At 40.5% G+C, this 21,271-nt stretch overlaps 1 protein-coding gene across 1 annotated transcript in view; it reads right to left on the reverse strand.

Annotated features, from left to right (window-relative positions):
* Nucleotides 1-1,286, reverse strand: part of ARHGEF28 (Rho guanine nucleotide exchange factor 28) — a 289,872-nt gene extending 288,586 nt beyond the window's left edge. The window contains exon 1 of the mRNA XM_019728118.2: nt 881-1,286. Within this exon, the coding sequence (XP_019583677.2) occupies nt 881-1,142 (262 nt within the window). The 5' untranslated portion in view covers nt 1,143-1,286. The remainder of the gene's footprint in view (nt 1-880) is intronic.
* Between the last annotated feature and the right edge of the window lie 19,985 nt (nt 1,287-21,271).

Consider the following 21,271-nt stretch of genomic DNA (forward strand, 5'->3'; position numbering starts at 1 on the left):
GCCTTTCCTAGCTCCACCAAGCTGTAACCAATGCGGGGAACGCTGTGGGCTGGGAGGCAGATGGATTCTCTCCTGGAAATCTAATTGGTGTCCCGGAAACCAGACCTGGGTTTCCAAAGCGGCCTGAGCACCCAGCTTCCACACAGCCCTCGACAGGCGAGGATATGTCCTCGGCCAAGTGCAGGGCCGTCATTACGACCCTTGTGAAAAGTCTAAGCATGGTAAGGTTAGGGTACCACCACCCACACCCCATGTATTCAAGGGGCAAACAAATCTATAAAATAAGCATAAGGAAATCCGACAAAATTCTCACCACCTCCCCTAACCAGCTATAGATACCGATTAACACAGAGCAGATGTTCCCACACGAAAAAGCTGTTAGGCCTGGTCCGTTCTTTGGGGACCCGGTCCCGCCAAGCACCCTCACCCAGCAGCCGAGGCACCAATGGGGAGGAGAGAGCCCAGCTTTCGAGGATCTCCCTTCTCCAACGCCAAGAGTGTCATTTATTTCCCTGGCACCCGAAGGGCACTGGCCATGTTTCCACCCACTCATCCCTGGTCCCAGAGCGGGACCGCGGGGTCGAGGGAGCCCCTGCCGCGTTTTCAGTGCGCTCCCGAACGACCCCACGCTCCGCTGCTGCCGCCGCCGCGCGGAGTTGTGCAGCCCTCTGCACTTGTTGCCGTCCCCGAGGGACCAGGAGGCGGCGGCCATCCCTCGAGCCGCCGTGGCTGCAGCACCCTCTCTACCTCGGCGGACGCTCGCGTCCCCCTGGACCCCGGAGAAAGTAGCTCCCCGATCGCGAATTCAGGTGTGCTCGCCCAAGTTTTCTGCCCAGAGCTGCAGAGAGACGCGGGGGATGGAGACCCAAGGAGCACTTACCTGGAGCTGTGCCCCCCGCAGCCTCCGCAGCCCGAGAGAGGCGCTGCGCCCCGCGCCCTGCCCGAGGGCGCCCGGAGCCGGGAAGGCGCTCCGAAGCTGCCAACGCCCGGCGGCGGCACAGTGGCAGCCAGCGCGGAGGGGGCGGAGCCGCTGCCGCGCTCCCGGCCCGGCTGGCTGCGCCGCGAGCTAGTGCCGCCCCCGCTCCCTCCGCGCCTGCCGGCTGCCACTGGATCCCTGGCCTGCCCACCGCCGGGCCCGGCATCACATGGCCCGGCCCGCCCGCCGCCGCGCCCGACACCGGCTCCAGGGGGAAACCTGAAACCCCGACTGCGCCCTCTCCGCCAGCCCCCTCCCGCCGAGGGGCGGCGGCCGGCTCGCCTCGGCTTCCCTCCTCCGGCACCGAGCGCCGAGGCGGGCGGAGACTGGCGCGGCCTTGCCCGGCCAGAGGAGGGCGAGGTTGCGCCCTGGCGGCGCCTGCCCCCTCGGGGCTCCCACCGGCCTCGCCTTGGCGCCGCCTGAGGAAGGAGGTGGCCCGCCCGCTCCTGAAAGTAGTTGTGCCAGGCCTGAGAGGCTCGGATTGTCCTCGTCCAAAAGCCACCACACCTGTGACATAACATGGCCCAAGTATTACTCAAAACACCAGCAGACACTCATTTCTTGAGGCTGTTCCTCTGGCCCAGAGCTTAGCGAGCTGCGATTCTTTTGGCCTTCATACACGCAAGTGGCTCCATAATTCAATTCTCATGAAAACCGTAACCTGTTTCTACAATGAACAGCAATGTGAGAGGGACCCCCTTACCATCCAACATCCTTTTCCAGTTAGAACCGCGAGTGGAGAAGCCACTCCATCATCCAAGCCTTCATAAAACAGGCTTCAGACAATAACAGCAGCTTTAAAGGCAAAATTCTTGATTTGCCTTGTAATCACCCTGAGTCTCTGCTTTGTTTTTCCTGCGAAGCCCTACCGCCCACAGGACCATGACAGGGTTGTGGCACGAGGAAGCTGGCCACAAGGACACGGAGCCAAAACGGAGGCACCACTCCCCAGATGTCACCAACACCTTCCTGGAGGGTTCAGCCTCCCTTCCCTCCTTACCTTGTCCAGCCCACCTCGCTGATACAGCTCCTTAGGAGGAGAGCAAGGCTGAGAAGACAGCAAGGAAACATCATTTGTCTGAGATCCTTAGCCTTACTCCAAGGGAAGGGCGGGGCTTTCTGTGTTAATAAAAGGACCCCAAATTGGCCTTGCAGGGCTGACCGGTATGACAACCCCAGTTGATTCTATTTCACGGAGCTCATGAACCCAAGGCCTGGCCTCAAGCACTACCTTTTAAAGATCAAGAAGTTCCTGCCCATTGCCAGGACTTAAAGGTAAAAACAAAAACAATAATGTCCTTTCCAAAAATATTTTCAGCGCTAAAATGTCTACTGAAGATGAACTGAATCAACACACCAGACAAAATGGTTTCCAGACTCTGGTGAGCAAAAACATTGATGTTGGTGGCCTTTATTGTTATTTTCATTTTTACATCACTAGTATTGAATCACTGTGTGTTTTCTTCTTTCTTCCCCCTCCTCACCTTTTTTTTCATTAATTCTGTCAGATATGTAGATAGAAAAAAAATAAACTGTGGGAGGAGGAACTAGTATGAGAAGTTACCCCAAAACTCCTTCCCCATAGAAAAGAAACAGGCAAAACTAGTCATTGTGAAACTCTTACCAGCTGAGGACATACACTCATGCTATCTGCAGTTTTCTTGCCTTCTCTCAAGCATTGAGCTTGATCAATATTTAAGTAAGTACTTGGCTTTCAACTTCTCTAGGTTCAAATATTAAGCAAAGTGTACTCTAGCAACCTTAAAAGAAGCCCGTGAAAGTATGAGTGAGGAAGCTATCAGTTGTGTAAATAACCCTTTGCATCTGATTGATTTTCTGCATATAAGTCACTGAGGACACTGAGATAGTGCTAAGCTTGGCTGGGACAGTGTTCAGAATTCAAAGACTACATACATATTCTCTCAATCCCCAGACAGGGAATTCAGCCAACAAGAAACGAGGTTGGTAATTCGGTTGGGAAAATTCCAACTTCCTTAGTATTATGCCAGTGTCCCAGCTCAGCGCTGTCTTTTCTAGTTGTTCAGTTTCCATCCTTACAGACTTCAGACAAACCGCCTCCATAAATCCTTTCTTCATTGTCCTGGTTTCTGTGAGACTCTGAACTTTGACAAATCTTAACGACCTCACCACATGATTTTGCACCTGATCATATTCACTGTCTCACCTTGGACTATTACAGCTTCCTATTCTCTCTTCAACTTCTCACTTCAAGGACAAAGGCTTTTTCTTATCCCAGTTCTCCAAAGTCCTAATACAGGGCACCTCTAGAGTATTTAATATTTGTATGGAGACCCTAGCTCAGGGGTATTTAATATTTATTTTTTAAGTAACTATCACATCAGTTATGCACTAAGGAAAAGGTATATCACAATTTTCAAACTTTAATAAATTATAACCATTCCAAATTATATCACCTACTTAGTTCTTTCCTACTCTTCATTTATTTCCTTTGCCAATTGTAAATCGTATGTTTGTCCATATGAATTAGGGAATTCCCAGTGTTTCCTAAATAAAAGCATGATACTCGATGATGATAGATTGGGGCGGGGGGACAAATTTGGAATTAGAAATAGGATGACCTTGGGAAGATCCAACCTTACTAAGCCTCCATTTCCTCATCTGTAAAACGGGCACAAGAATAGTATTTAAAGATTAAATGACTGGAGGTGATTATGAGATACATAATAAGTATGCAGGAAATGGTGGCAATGAATATTTCAGAGTATGGATATATCAGGAGAACACTTCGAGCTTTGAGATAATTAATAGAGCATTCCAGACACTGAAGGAAGAAACTAGTGCTGGATTATACATTTGCTTGCTCAGGCTGAGAAGGTCAAGGAACACAGAAGAAAAGAGGACAACATGATCACAACCAGAGGACAATCTTGTAGGGGAAATACAGTTCTCTTTCTGGCTACACGTTAGCATCACTGGAAAGCTTTAAAAACAAACAAACAAACAAACACCTTGATTCGTACAATACCACCCCAGACCAATTATTTCACAGTCTCCCGAGGATGGGGCCCACACACTGTTATTTTTTTAAACTCCCCCAGGTGGTTCCAATGGCTCACCAAAGTTTGGAATATCTAGACTAAAGGAACTGAACTTATTGCCACTGGAGAAGGGTGAGAGCTAGCACTTAATTATATGAGGTTAAGGGAATCAGCTCTTCCATTTCCACTAATGATGAACAATCCTGTTTAAATTTCAGGCCAGGGAGCGTCAGTGCATATGTGCATATGAATCACCTGGAGAGCTTATCCAAATGCAATTTCTGCTTCAGTATCAGATGGAGGCTTATACGAGGTCAAACAATAAAGTTCACAAACTCATCCTAAAAGAAGTGCTACATGCCTCATTGCTGAATATCACTAAGGTCACCTTTGAAGTACTTCCCTTGGGAAGCTATGCACCAACGCCAGTGCCTAGTCTGTCCTTCAAAGCAATTCTGGAACTCTTTCTGGAATGGCTATCAGAGCTGTCATCGTATTACCCTTGACGGCCTGAACGTCATCAAAATGTCTTCCTTTCAATATTTCCTTTATCTTCAGGTAAAGAAGTCATTGGGAGCCAGCTTAGGTGAGTAGGGAGGGTGTTCCAATACAGTTATCTATTTACTGGCTAAAAACCCCCTCACAGACAGTGCCGTGTAAGCTGGTGCATTGTCATGATGAAAGATCCATGAATTGTTGGCAAAAAGTTCAGGTCATCTAATTTTTTCACCAGCACTTCCAAATAGTAAACTTGGTAAACTGTTTGTCCAGCTGGTACAAATTCATAATGAATAATCCCTCTGATATCAAAAAAAGGTTAGCAACACTGTTGCAATAAGTTCGTGAACTTAATTGTCACACCTGTACATTTCTAACAAACTCCAGTACTTGTCAGACGATGCCAGTGCTGCTTGTCTGCGGCCCAGACTCAGTAGCAAAATAATAGAAAGATCCAAAATGGACATTAGGAACAAAAAGAAAAACATTCACATTGTTGTAAGAGAAGTCTTGACATCTCTGAATATTTTTAATCAATTGATACTTATTATGCACCAACTATGCATAAAATGTACTTTGCAATATTTTAAGAGAAGACTAGGCAGTTTTAAGTGTGAAGTTTTCCCTATAGGAACAGTATAGCTTCTCAAACAAGGCCGACTTCTGCACTTTAAGGAGACAGTGAAAATGTTTTAATTGCTCTTAAAATCCCAAGACAAAAGATGAATTTTTAGGTCAAAGAAAATGTCTTAATGTATGATATTTATATTTGTCTTTACAACAATGGAGTAGTAAAATGTAATTATTGCATTTTGTTTTTAATGGAGGAAGGGACCTATGAAGGCAAATGTAGGGCCCACAAAAGACCTTATGTGGCTGTGTGCTCTAAACCCATTTTAATCCCAAGTATTTTTAGAAAGCATAGGAAGGCTGTTGTGGCTGATAATTGCATATTGATATTTACATGATCAACAGGAATATATGGGGGAAGATATAAATTGCCTCTTGAGTGGAGCTGGCCCTATGGAATGCAACACTTTACACATGCATGATTTGAAGAACACTGGGAATGTTTCATTGACAAAAAGTTGTTCCTCTTTAGCTGATTCCTGAGGGTCTAAAATTCTACCACTAGAGATTTATTATAACCACCTCCTGAGTCAGTCTTTAGAGATTTACAGTATCTAGAGACCCTTCCTTTGTAACACTGACCGTCTTACAGGCCCAATTCTTTTAACTCTCCAGATCCAGAACCACAACGCAGGAACTTCTCAGATGAAAAAGAAGAAAACACAGTGATGAGATTCCATTTTAAAAGAAACACCAATTCTAATCAGTTCCTAAAAATTGACATGTAGCCATTCATGGCTAAACAACATTGCTTTTATCACTATTATTCAATACAGTAACCTCAACAAAAATTGTGGATTGTTGTACTATCTACTGTGATAGCATTAGTTACATGTGGCTATTTAAATTTAAATTAATTAAAATTAAATTTAAAAATCAGTACAAGGCCAGTTTGGGAAGTGTATAGATGCTCAGGTACGTTTTTATTCCCATTTGTTAACTGACCTACAACTAAACAGATGACCAGTTACTCTGCTCTTTTCTAAACCTTCCAAGCCAAACTTTCTAGGAAACCAACTTTTTGTTGATACTCCCTGCCCTTTAAGAAAGCCAGACCTTGTTGACTTGTGAAGGGCCAGTAAATCCTATGTTTGATCCACCCAAGGAAGTGCAGTGGTTTTCCCCAAGATCTAAAACAGCCTTCACCTCAAAAATTGATTGTTTATTTGCATCGCTAGTTTGGTTGGGTTTTTTTTTTCCTTGCCAAATGGCTCCAGCTGTCCTCAAGTTGTAGTTGACGTCTTAAATTTTAGACCAACTCAAAGGCCCCATTTTGCTCTCCAGGGTACGAGGCAGGCCAGCTGGATAATGTCCCAAATGCATGTGTGTCAGCAATTCTGTTCCCAAGAGTATCCCTGGAGAGCTCAGGTATGGGGTGTGGAGTGGGACACCTCACTACCTACCATTTCTCCAATCCCCTAATACCTCTGAACACTCACATGAACGTATTAAATACAGCCTGGAGCAAGTTTTCAGTTATACAATAAAAGCCCTTAAAAAACAGAGTTGATAATTGAGATACTAACACCATTTTAATTAGGGAGATGCAACTAGTATGTTTCCCCAAAAATAAGACATAGCTGGACCATCAGTTCTAATGCATCTTTTGGAGCAAAAACTAATATAAGACCCGGTCTTACTTTAATGTAATGTAATGTAATTTAATGTAATGGTCTTACATTAAAGTAAGATCATGTCTTATATAATATAATACCGAGTCTTACATTAATTTTTGCTCCAAAAGATGCATTACAGCTGATGGTCCAGCTACGTCCTATTTTCAGGGAAACACGGTACTAGTCACTGATAATACAGGTGGGAAATAATGTGTGTGCAACTGTCACATGGGCTGTAATTATGTTTAAGACTTCTGGGGTCATGACAGATGGTGAGAATGAAGCTTCAGTGTTCTGCATATGACATCATTTGGAAGCTTCAAAATGCCTGTATAGCTTTGGGCAGCTATTACTCAGTAAAGAGGATCGAGATCCTGTTTTTCCATTTACAAAGAGCAGGCAGAGAAAAGGAAAAAACAGGAAAATCTAATTGATAGGAATCAGTTTCCTTCCCCCTGCAAGAAAACAAAAAAACATCTATATAAAAATATTTTAACTCAGCCTTTTAAAATTCATTCAGACTGATTTGATTGCTCATAACATATAACCCAGGAACTAAGTTTGGAATCTTGCCATTAAAGAATCCAAGGGGTTTGTTTACTTGCCTAAGTTAAATGTCCTGCAATTTCTGACTCCAACTCAGAAAACCTAGGTAGTCAATGCTAAGTGCAATGCACGGGAACTGTTTTATTGTTGTTTTTGCTGTTTTCAATTTTGAAAGACCCCATTTCCACTCTCCCCTGAGGTGGGACATCTTGGCAGAGCAATTTTCTTCAGCACTCTTAAGGAGGCACATAGGGCAGGAAAGCTTACAGAGGCCCTAACGCTCCAACTCAGTGGGAGACTGAAGAATCATCCATAATGGACAGAGGAAACTAGAAAGACTTGGAAAAAATGGAGAGTCTAAAAATAATGTCTTTATTATTGTTTTTGGAGACCAGCCATAGAAGGCAGTTCATTCTCTTCTACCAAAGAAAATGTCTTTAAATTATCACTCTCTGATATTATTTCATAGTACAAATAATGAGTTGTTTTTCATTTTGAATAATAAGTTTAGCCATATGGGATGGCTAAGCCTAGGAAGCAGCCTTGAAAGAAGTGGTGGGTAAGCTCAGAGAGCTTACAAGATAGTCTCTGCTTCTCCATTTAGACTACGGGTCAGCAACCTTTTCATGTAAAGGGCCAGCTAGTAAATTTTTTTAGGCTTTGTGAGCCATATGCTCTCTGTCACAACCACTCAACTCTGTCATTGTACTACAAAAGCAGCGACTGACAATACGTACATAAGTGAGCTTGTCTGTGTTCCAACAATTTTTATTTACAAAAATAGGTGGTGGACCGAATTTGACAAACAGGCTCTCCACTGCTCTAGACCACTGGAATAACATGAGGAGCTTTAAAAACAACAAAAAAAATCTAGGTACTACCACAAATATGGTCAACTCGTCATGTGGAAAGCCACAACATGACAAAACAGTCCAAAATTAAGCTGTAAAATTAAACTATAGAAATCAAGATTTACGCTATAGGGAAAAAAGTAAAACAGAGATGGTGCAGGGAAGAAAAAATAATTTTCCATAAATTATCATTAATATACTCCAGAACTATGAAAGAAAATAACGTATATATCAAACAAGAACAAGATGCTATGAAAAGGGAACAGAGGAAAAGAAAGTCTACTTGCAAATTAAAAATATAAGACAGTGAAGTTTAAAAATGCAACAGAGCGTTGACGATAAAGTTGAGGAAATATCCCAGAAAGTTTTAAAGAAAAGACAAATGCATAGAAAATATGAAATCAAAAATAAACGTTTTCCAGGATTAATCTCACATATTCAACATCCCACTAAAAATAGTGCCAGGAGAAGAGAGAAAAAGGAGTGAAAGAAATTATCTAAGATACATTTTTAGGCTCAGAATTTATAAGTCTACTTCTAAGAATTTATCTTAAAGATATATGCAGGGGCAAGAATATACATACACAACTATGCTCAGTGCAATGTTTTTGTAATAGCAAAAATCGGAAACAACCTCATTGTTCAGATGGTTATTTGGTTAGATAAATTACAGAACACATGTGCTATGTATTTGTTTTAAAAATAATGTGGCTCACAGGGTGGCCCGATGGTTCAGTTGATTAGAGCACGAGCTCTTAACAGTAGGGTGGCCGGTTCATGGGATGGTGGGCTGTGTCCCCCGCAACTACATTGAAAATGGTGACTGGACTTGGAACTGAACTGTGCCCTCCACAATTAGAATGAAGGACAGCAACTTGAATTGGAGCTGATGGGTCCTGGAGAAAACACACTGTTACCCTATAAAAATTAAATAAAAAAAAAGAGAGAGAGAGAAAAGAAAAGAAATCTTTACTCCAGATACATTCCTTTAAATAATAATAATAATAGTAGTGTAGCTCTGGATGTACTAATCTGGAAAGAAGCAAGTTGCAGAACAGTATGTTTGCTAGGAGCCCACTTTTATTTAAAAATATAATAAAAATGTTTATAGATCAACATATGTTTACAAATGCATTATAGCGGGTCTAGAGAGCTACTCCAGAAGCGGTTAATAGTGGCTATCTTTTGGGAGACGAGTGGGATTGGGGGGTAAGTGAACAGCCCTTTCACTTTGCATTTACATGTCTACGTTGTTTTGGTATTTTGGTTTTTACAATATACATGTCTTTCTTCTGTAATTTTTAATGATCAAAAAAAGTAAATTATTTACAATATTACTGAGAGGGGAAAAAAGTTGTGCCCTTTACAACATCTCTGGAAAGAAACAACAAAAGATTATCAGGGATCAGGATGAAAAGAAAATGAAATTCCTGATTAGAGAAAGAGCACAAGCCCAGGAAAGGAAGCACGAGCAGTAAAAGGCACGGTCTGGCCTTTCAGGAGCTGACATTAAAGTTGGGCGGAGACCCACACAGATGGTAAATAGTGAGCAGGCCTCAGCGGTACAGCCTTCTGCCAGGCTGTGCAGTATGTCAAAGCCTGGGAGTGCAGAGGCTAGAGACCCGTGCAAGCTGGCATAGCCAAAGATGCTTCATGGAGGACGTGAGCCTGGAAGGATGGCAAAGGTCGAAGGGAGAACACTGTTAGCCAGACAACCAGTAAGAGTGTAGACATGGGTTCTAATGAGGGTGTAGCATTTGTGCAAAGATGAGGGAGTAGCCCGTCTAAATTAGAGGAATCGTGTTTGTTAGGATTATGTTTGGTGGCACATGACAGAAAATTCAAATCACTGTGGCTTAAACAAGACAGAGGTTTCCTTTGCTTCATGTCAAAGGAATCTAGAGGTATACAGGCCTAGGCTATTTCAATAGCATCGTCATCATCAGGGCCTCAGATTCCTTCTCCCTTCCTGCTTCACCATCTCTAGCAATGGCTTCCATCCTCAAGGTAGCCTCACAATTGTAAGATGGTTGCTATGGCACAGAGCAAGAAGGGAAAGAGGCATACCTGCCATTTCAGTCAGCCTCTACTAAAGATTTTTCCTGGAATCCCCACCCAACAGCTTCTACTTACACCTCAGTGGCTACCCCTGTCAGTTACAGGAGGCGGGAAACATGTTGGTTTTTTAAGGTAGGCGCATTGCTGTTCCTATTAATACAAGGCTTCTAGAGATAAAGAAGGACTAGTAACCATCGCTGCCAAATAATTAGGTTAGACTATGAAGGTCTTTGAAAACAAGCCAGACAAAAGAATTTACATCTGAAAGCGGGAAAAATAAATTAGGAAAGTTCTATCATCCATAAAGAAGTGTGTAGAGAAATGAATGAACTTAGAGTTTTAAAAGCATAGAAGGAATAAAATTGAAAAATAAATGAGAAAAACACTATAGCTACTTCTAAAAGTAGCTAACTGGTTGCACAACAAAGTGAATATACTTACTGCTACTAAACTGTACACTTACAAATGGTTAAGATAGTAAATTCTGCTATGAAGATTTTACCACAATTTAATATTTTATAAATTTTAAGTAGTAAATTGATAATTTTCATAGTTACATACTTGAACTTACAAAAACATGTGTGACTGCTCAATTCAGAAACTTGCAACCTTCTATAATTTTCTAGAGATTTAGTAACACGCAACTATGTACCCCTAAAATGACCAATACAGGGAAGATTTCCCGTCTAATTATGGTGACAGGAGTCAGCCTTTCTCCTTCTGTACGCCATGATGTTTTGAAGATACCACTATAATAATAGCCATCACGCTGTGCTTTAGTTAATTGTTTATTATTTTGCTGGTTAAGAAAGAGCAGAATGGATTTTGCCATCAGACTTTCTTGTTAACACTTGTTAAGTATGTTCCTCCCACAAGTTACTCTAACTCACTAAGATGTACTTCTGTCACCCTTAAGGTGACGACCATAACATGGATCTTACAGACGTTAAGGTTACGGTGAGGACTGGAGCCCAGTACTCAGCCAGAACTCAGGAAATGGTAGCCTTCATCATTATGTGTCTTCCCTCCTGCATTCTAAAGTCTTTAAGAATGGGGCATGTCTTACTTATCTTTCTGTGGATCCCACTGTGTAACAGCACTGCATGTCCTGACAAGAGTCATTTCAGCAAGTAGGAAGTCGCCTGGCAGGCCTTCGGGAGAGCTCTAAGGGCAGATGCAGGCCGGCCTGTGCCGGTGGAGTGAATGTCACTGGCCCATCGTAGCACCCCCAGGGTCAGAGGGAAGCTGTAGGAACTAAAGCTCCTCAGCGATGGCAAGTGACATTGTAGAATGCTCCTTGTGGGACATTTGAAATTCTGAGATTCTAGACACCTAAAAATTGGTGCTGCTTGTCCTTTTTTTGTTTCATAGTTTAATAAGTGTGTTTTACGTTAACGAAGCTTCATTTAGGTGCACAGTGGCCAGGATGCCCGTTTTAGAGTGTTTCCTGGCACACAGCCACATGGGACAGGCCCTTTCAGTACGAGGCATCTAGACCTGCCCAGTCCCATCTGGGTCCCCTCCTCCTGAGAGTCCACCTGCATCAATGCTTCCATGAGTGGCTGTGATGTTAGAAGCACAAAGGCACTGCAAAATCTCCTCAGACCGTCTCTTGTCTTCCCTAAGTCACATTTCTAAAGCCTGGGGCACTTAACCCTTCAGTGGCAAAGCTCTTCCGTTGCTCCTCCCGTCCATTTATCTTTTGCCTCTCCCTTTCTCTTGACATTTGCACACTGGAGCATCAAATTGCAGGATGGAAAGGGAGACAATTTGATTTCTTCTGTGTATTCAGGAAAACTACCCTGTGACACATTGTGCCTGGAATGTATCTACTGTAAGCGCACTCCCTTGCCAGGTTTTTATTCCAAGGACAGGCAGGGCCAGCCGTGCTCTTCAGGCCAGAGGCCTGAGCAGACCTATCACCTGGAAGCCTTTTTCCATTACTCATGCCTGGGCCTCAGCCCTGGAGTTCCAGGGCACGTCCTGGACATGTGTAGTTTCAAATCTCTCCCCCAGGTAATTCTGTGAAGTTCCTCCCCAACTCTGCCCTTGGGGAAACACCAATGTAAACTGTGCTCCCTTCTGAAGAGCTACTCTTGGCAGTGGTTTCTAGAAAGCCACTTTCTCATTGGCCACTGGTCTCAGTCAACAGTGCAGGAAAGAATTGCCCTGTGGGTCCCAGCCTCAGAATCATGATAATGGCAGCTAACATACACCAGGCACTGTGCTAAGCCCTTTGCTCATATTCTATTAACTCATTTAATCCTCACAACAACACTATGATACTAGTGGTATCTCCTTTTTACCAAGGAAGAAACTAATAAGTGATAAAGCCCAGATTTAAACCCAGCTCACACGCATAACCAATACCCTATACGGCCTCATGCGGTGAGTTTCAGAAGATATCAGGAGCCACATATTTATGGTCAAACTAACCCAGTCACCATGCTGACCACTCCTGCCCTGGTCCATCCGGTTTCACCACCAACCCCAACCCTCTTATCTCCTTGGTCTGCTCAGCCGCATAAATTCTGAAAACAATATCACAGATCTGTGTTTTTCTACTGATCTTCTAAGCCTTAGCTCAGTATCTCCTTCCAGAAAACTTTCCCCAACACCCCTGCCCTCCGTGCCAAGCTGCTTTATGTGCCTTATCTACACGTCCCTTCTACTTTGTGCATTTCTTGACCACCGAACTTACTGTATAGCATCTTGATGGTCTGTGTCCACTTCCATCTCCCTCAGCTGTGAGTTCGCTAAGGTCTGGAGTAAGTTTCAATGACCTTTGATTCTCTGGTGCATAATACAGTATCTGGCAAAAGGAACATAACTGTTGGTTGAATAAACAATATCAGCCTCAATGATACCTCCACCCCTCACCTTACAGGTAGGACTTACTGATTCAGCTCTGGACTCTGGGGCAAGAAGGAGTATCTTCCAACTGGCCCTGATCATGACTTAATTGCTAGAAACTACAGATTCATATTCTTTGCATCTTTTCCTACTTCCCTTTCCAAGCCCCATCCCAATATACTTATATTGTTTTTCTACAGCTGAGGAGCCAGGGATATAGCAGTCTTGCTTAATCTGCAAAAGATACGCACCCATTCAAACTCTGACTCTTCTACAAGAAAAGTCCTCTTTATCATCCTTAAATTCTCCTTTACCCCTACCTCAACTTGTTAGTGGGAGACTAACTGCAACAGGTGAAATGGGGTCTTAGGAATTCTAGATGGAGGCTCCAAAAAGTAGACGTGTGACATATTGAAATACTTCATAGTTGTCTACAACATAAAGGTTGCAGACACAAACTCTCGTCTTTAATTTTTAAAATTTAAGGTCTTCAGAATTAGTTGCACCTTATGAAGTGCAAGGAGATACAGAAAAAAAAAGATGAGCAAGAACTGCCAATGGAATCACACAGTGGTCAGGGAGGTAAAGAACCCAAGTGGGGAAAAAACCAGAATGACATTTGCAATTTCTTTGTAAAACTTTGCATTTGGCTTATTGATAAGAAATATTCTCTTACAATTTCTATGAAGAATTTTATAGATAATTTATGTTAATTCCTAGAACACTTATGATATACTCCAAGGTTACTAAATCTATTATCAACAAACCTCATGACTCCCCTGCCCCAATCACATTTGTGTAGCTCAGTATCTATTTGTTTTGCCAGTCATTTCAGCACTGTTAAAATGTGCCAGTAAAATGACTTTGATGACAAATATAAAGTCCTTACAATGTTCCTCAGTATAAAGCACTGCCTTCTTCTTTTGTACAAGTTATATTCAGAAAATGGTTAAAGGTGTTTAAGAGAAGAATGGAAATGGTATTCCATAAAACCTTAAACATACTTCGGTTTGACTTTCACCTTTGATACTGACTGCATGACAAACTGTATAAACCATAAGTTAACGTCGCACCACAAGATTAAAGCCCAAGTGCGAAAGTATCATTAATCATATCAAACACATATTTGCTTTTCTATTGGCATCAAAATTTGTTCCTCTGTAATTTAAAATTGTTTCTCTGTAAGTTAAACATACCTCATGGTACAATGCTGATCCAAATCTGTGTACCTGGCAACATAAAAGGGAAACTTATCTTTCATCCATTGTATGGACATGTTATTCTCCAACCAAAATGATCAACTTGAATTAAAGTTTATTCTGTCCTCCTCTATAAATGTTGCCAAACCCAGCACTTCAAGTTAGAGTGAGTAAAAAGGAATGATCTATGTTTGTCCACTGGGTTGATCAAAAGCATAAGCCTTCAGCAATGAGAAGGAATTCACTTCTGAGAATCTGAAAAAAGCTCAGATCTTCACCACAAAATAATACAGATTCATGCATATTCACCAAATTATGAATTTAATTTTCAGAGTGTTCTTGGCCACCACAACACCCATTCATGGCCCACAGTTTAAAAACTCACACATTCAAACAAAAAACTTCATAAGGTGCAGAAATAAAATCACTTGCATTCCTTGGTAGCAATAGCATATATAAGTTGAGCAGCCACTTAATTCTCATTATTATGGAATAATTTATCATCTTTGTTAAATTAGCATATTACCTCAGATTAAAAATGATAACATTGTGAAGTAGGAGTTAGTAATAAATTAGTTTTTAGAAATTAGTTTATCAGATCTTTCCCTACTAGCCCGACACAGCTTGTCCATAAATATTTGTAAACCATCTATCTGATCAGTGGTTAGTCTAAAACATATAAGGAACTCATACAGAAAAAAAATAATGATAATTTGATTTAAAAATGTACAGACAAACTGAATAGAAATTTTTCCAAAGAACAAATACAAATGGCCAACAAGTACATGAAAAGGTGCATCACTAATCATCAGGGAAATGCAAATCAAAATCACAATTAGTGGGTGAAATTTGTGGATGAAAATTTAGGCTAAAATTTAGGATAATTGCATAATCTCAAAGTATCTCCCCTAAATATTTCTCAATTACAAAGGAAAAAATAATAAGTTAATGGTGGAGAAATCACAGGTAGTAAGACATATGGACATCATGTAGACCTGGAATGATACTCTGAGAAGATACAATGTCACTTCTGTGGTATTCTTGTCCAAAACATGTAACCTGAATCTAGCCATGAGAAAACATCATACAACCCAAAATGGATACACATTCTACAAAATAAATGACCAGTACTGTGCTTCCCCGAAAATAAGACCTAGCCAGACCATCAGCTCTAATGTGTCTTTTGGAGCAAAAATTATTATAAGATCTGGTCTTATTTTAATATAAGACTGGCTATAACAATATAATATAATACCAGGTCTTATATTAATCTTTGCTCCAAAAGATGCATTAGAGCTGATGGTCCGGCTAGGTCTTATTTTCAGGGAAACACGGTATTCATCAAAAGTTTCAAGATTATGAAGGAGGAGCAAAGCCTGAGGGACCATTATGGATTGGAGGAGATTAAGGAGACACAACAACTAAATGCAATGTAGGATCCAGGATTGGATCCTAGAACAGAGAAAGGACATCAGGGAGAAAACTGGAAAAACCGGAATATTTTAGTTAATAGCATTGCACCAATGTTCATTTGCTGTTTTTGATACTTGTTCTGTGGTTAACAACATAAGTTAATATTAGAGGAAGCTGTATTCCTCGTGGAACTTTTCTATCTAAAGAAAAGTCTAAATCATTTTTAAATCTAAAGTGATTTCAAAATAAAAATAAAATAAAAATCCTAGGGTTTTCAAGCCTCTGTCCTCGAAGCTTCCTTTTTTTCTAGTTCTCAAGAGACCAAAGACTCACTTCCTGTTTAGTCCTGAGAGAGCCAGCTACTTCCGTCCCTGGTAGCCCTGCTCACCCCCATCTCAAGTCTGACATTTGCCTCTTCAGCATTCAATCTTCAAGCAAAAACATCTATGTAGCTCCTTCTGTATGCCAGACCGTATACATAAGGCAGCTATGATTCCTGACCTCTCACAGCTTACTTCTCTTATCCGTTCAACCTTGGGTCAGCTACTATTTAAGTAGTCACCAAATTTTAAATATTGTCCTCGCTCCTGTTTTTCCAGGATGGATCCAGCAGATTCATATTCTTACCTCCTCTATATTAAGAAAGAAATCCAGAAATGAATTTGGACTATTACTATAACAATTTACTCTGGTTGAGGTGAACATGAGTGTTCCTCTATCAAATGACCTCTGTCCTTTTTTCTAAGGAAATTTATCATTGATCACCTGGCCTCTTTATAGCAATAGTAGCTGAGACAATGTTTTCTTGACAAGGCCAACCATTATCGAGGGCTCTTTGCAGTCACCTTATAATGACTTAGAAACAATCACACCCATTATGAATACCCTTTCAGTAATAACGGGTGTGATGATTTCTGTGGCTAACATTACAGAATCTTCACTAGAAACTGACTGACTTAGGCGATGGTGGGTTTATTTTTAACAAAACATCAGCAAGTAAAACCTAATCGAAAGCTTGGTGATCTAAGTCCAAATCGGAGTTTTCCTGCTAAGTATTTCAATTTTTCCACTTGCAAAATAGGAGTAATACCACTTCCTATGCCTCCATAGAGAGACTGCACCATGAAATTTTATAAGGCAATGAGTCCTGGGAACTTTCATTTACCATATTCTTCATCCACATCTCAGCTCTAAGACACATTTTCCCACGTAAGGGTGTTTTTGATACGATGAAGTCTTCGAATCCTTAACTTTTTTTTTTTGATACTGACACAATAGGGGAGGGGATGGACAAAGCTACTCTCATATTTTATAAACTAATCCTTGATACTGTTTCTTTAGTGGGAGATCTCTAGGTCTTCAGTGAAGAACTTACCTGAATGGAGGTCCTTCTTGGGGATATATTCCTACAATGTATGCCTGAATTTTTTTTATTAATTGAAGATTTGAACATTAGCGTTGGCATCCATAAGTAAATTTAGTTTTCTTTTGTAAGGAAGAGGAACATATCAATCAGGGCAGGCTAGGTTATGCTGTGATAACAAGAAATCCCCCAATATCAGTAGCTTATAGTATCAAAGGTTTCATTCTTACTCGTTATATATCCACTGTAGGTCTACTGCGTCTCTTCATGTCATCTTCCCTCTCGGATGATGTGGATAAAGCAGTTTAGCTGGCACCTTGCTGGTGGTCATGGCAGGAGAGAAGAGAGATCTAGTGAACTGTGAACTGGATTTAAAAGCTTCTGCTTCTAAGTGGCACGGTGTCACTTTTGCCCTTACTGTATAGACCAAGGTGAATTTCAAGACCCTGACTTCCACGGGGTGTGGAAATATCATTCTACCACCGGAAGGAGTACCTCAAGTCCTAGAGGTAAGCCACATGTCCCTGGTGTGAGCTATAATCTCTCCCCCAGGAGGGACAGCAGATGCTTTGAACAATAGTGCCACCTACCAAAAAGGTTTGTCAGGTCGCTATTTCTGCTATGCTGGCTTCAGAAAATGACGTTGGAATTTTTTTCTCTCTTAGTTCTAGATCAGCTTAAATATGAGTATATTAGAATTTTCTTTTCCCTGAAAGTTTGGAAGAATTCACTAATAAAACATTTGAGTCCAGAACATCTCAGATCACCTTCTCAATTTCTTCCCTGGTCAGTGTTGTTTCAATTTTGTCTCTTCGGGACCTATTTTGTTCATTTAATTTTTCAAGAAAAGCATCCATGTAATCCAGCTTTTTAAATAAATTTGTATAAAGTTTTGTCAAATACTCTTGCCTTTTTTAAGTGGCTCATTCTTTTTTTTTCCAGCTTTACTGAGGTACAATCGACAAATAAAAATTGTATACATTTAAGATGTACATGATTTGACATACATACACGATTATTACAACCAAGCTAATCAACACATCCATCACCTCATATAGTTACCACCCTGTTTCTAATTGTGTGTGTGTTAACGTTACATGGTATAGAAATAAGTATTTGCAAAAAAAGTAATTTGATGGAGATGGTAACAGTGTCTACTGCAGAGTTGTTGTAAAGGTTAAATAATTGGTAAGATCAGAGCCTTAATAAGCATATTATTAAATTTGGACATTATTACTATTGTCTATAATTTTCCAGTTTTGATCACCCTTCTTGTTAAAGCAGAATTCTACATGATCCTCTTTACAAGTTGACCATAGTTGCCTATCATTAATAATGTACTGACTTATACTACCTGAAATAACTTGTAATTTACTCACAAGTTAAATAAGTAGAACTGCTAGGTAATGTTTATCAATAATGAACTTAGGGTAGAAAACTATGTGTATGCACTCATAGAATTGTCTTCGAAATTATAAAATATGGAAATGCATGTATGCTGCTGTCAGTAAATTTCACTGCGATTGTCTATTTTGTTCTTTCTCAATTCTTTTCTATCTAGATCTTTTCCAACGAGAAGATGAGAATGGGTTACACAGGTGAGCCTCAAAATCTGTTATCCTAAAGTGAATAAAAGAAAAAAAATCTGACCACTTTTTACTTGTTTCCTGTGAGGAAACTGCTTGAGGCAGGCATTTTTTTCTTTTCATTGGAAAGTATTTTGTCAAGAATTCATCTCTTAGTACACCTGAAACTAACTTATCTGTCAATTATATCTCAATTTTTCAAAAACCTTGAGTAAAAGATACTTGAGAGTCCAATGTTTTATAGTAATGTTTATAGGAAATTGCCAGCCCTCATTTATACAGTTTGTATTTTTAAACTTTTGGTCAATAAAGTCATCAGTCAGAGCTACTGTGTCCTCGAAAATAAGACCTAGCCAGACCATCAGCTCTAATCGTCTTTTGGAGCAAAAATTAATAGAAGATCTGGTCTTATATTATATAAAAATATAATATATAAATAAGACCGGGTCTATTAAAATAAGACCGAGTCTTCTATTAATTTTTGCTCCAAAAGACAATTAGAGCTGATGGTCCAGCTAGGCCTTATCTTCAAGGGAACATGGTAATATAGTTAATTTGAATAAAGGAAAATCTGCATTAATATGTTTAAAGACAAACAATTCTATTTGAAGTTTCTACTACATTAATGATTCAATGGGAATTAACATTTTACTTTCATGAATAAGAGATTAATGTCTTATTTGTATATATTGTAAATCATATCCTTTACTTTCAAAATGCTTGTAAGCAGTCTGTCTCGTCAGTTACACCCTTCATTTTTAGTTTATATGATTTATTTAGAAAACATCCTTTATAAACTTCAACTCAACCCTTATCTAAGTGATCCAAATGATGTTAAAGATCAGGGAAGCTAAGAAAAAGCTCTAAACTTGTGTGGGGTTAAGACTATCCCTAATCACAAACATGTGAAAAACACAGTAAAGCAGGTAAGACACTTTTTATGTATCATTGCATTTATTCTTACAATCCTGCAAGGGAGGTGGTATTAGCCCATTTGACAGGTTTCAAAGCTGAAGCACAGAGCAGCTGGGAACTTGCCTCAGACCATAAAGCTCGTGTTCTTTCCATTATTCTACATTGTTGGAAAGTTTAATCTTTAATTCAAAGGGGGCCTTGGTCAGATTTCCGTATTTCTAGTTAGTATCTAATAATTATAGACAGCTTTTGAACCCATTTTATCAACATAGCAATAACCAAATACCTTGGTTGTTTTCTGAGAATTCACCTAACACCTTAGGAACACCAACTTGAGAGAAAGGGCTGTGGAAAAGCAGGTTTCCGGTGGTTTTCGAAATAACACTGCCACCTCGTGGACCAACAGTGAACTAAGGTAAGTTGTCCTAACGCACAGTTTGTTTCACCTGATTAAAATTCGCAGTGGGCGGTAAGGACAGCTTCCAGAAACAAGAGTTGTAGTTCTCAGAAAAAATGACAATATAATCATTTCATCTTGTACATAGGAACCAAACAGCTGTTTTCATGTAAATCGCCAAGCTGGATCCAAAAAGCATTCATTCTATTCCTTCATTCAGCATATATTTACTGAGCATCAACTATGAATTTTGAATAAAGAATACAAAAATAAGGGCATATTCCATGTTTCTAGAATTTAAGAGGCTATTCCTGTAGTGGCTGAGAATATGTACTCTCGAGCTGCTTGAGTCCAAATCCCAGATCTGCCACTAACCAACTGCATGACTTGGAACAAGTCACTTCAGTGTCACCATGTCGAGCGGGAATAGCAGCCCCTGCCTCATACAGTTACTAATTATCCTGTGGAATACAAAGTACCCTGTATGAGAAGGTCTTCAAGGAATACATATTGGAAGTGATACCAGTGAGTGGAGCCTTAACTGGAAAGTGGGTAGTATCTCCTCAGATGACAAGCAGCAGAGAAGAGACGTTACCAAACAGACTTTGCGGTGGGAAATAGACTTGCTCTCTAGGATCAGAATAATTCCTATTAATTTATCTCAGTAAACACTTCTCAAAATGCACAAAAACTTATGTAAAAGCTTGCTCGGTGCAGAATTGCATGTACCTATAAAAGAATGGAAACTTCCTAAGTGCCCATTGATAGGAGGCTGGTTAAAGTGATCACGGCACATCTGTACCGTGATACAGGAGCCCAGCGTGAAAAAGAATGAAGCTGAGCTATAGAGAATCTCTAATAAGCGATTAGATGGAAAACTGAAAGGCAGAACAGCACCTAACAACTGCCGCACCCAGGGAGGTTCTGTTAAAGGGAATAGTACTTTCAGCCCCCGCAGGCAGGCCAGCTCAGTGCTGAGACAAAGGAACTCAAGCTTTGGGAGTTCAGTGAATCCACTACTGCAGTTGATTCAGTGGTAAATGAGAATACCAACCCTGGATGGTTGTGGTGACAATCAAATAATGTACGAGAACCCTTGTCACACGTTACACATTTGATGGCAACTAGACAGAAATTCTAGACAGAATTTCAACTAACTTTTATTAGTACATGAATTATCACATACTTATGAAGCTAATTTTTTAAAAAGCTTTTAAATATAAAATTTAAATAAATTAACTCTTCTCAACATGAAGACAGTTTCTGACTTGACTAATCTTATACATACTCAGGGAAGCAAACTCCTGGTTTCTTACAGGCTATGGTGCTATGATTGCTTGAATCAATTCA

Source organism: Rhinolophus sinicus, linkage group LG03 (assembly GCF_036562045.2).
Source record: "Rhinolophus sinicus isolate RSC01 linkage group LG03, ASM3656204v1, whole genome shotgun sequence".
NCBI classification, from domain to species: Eukaryota; Metazoa; Chordata; class Mammalia; order Chiroptera; family Rhinolophidae; genus Rhinolophus; species Rhinolophus sinicus.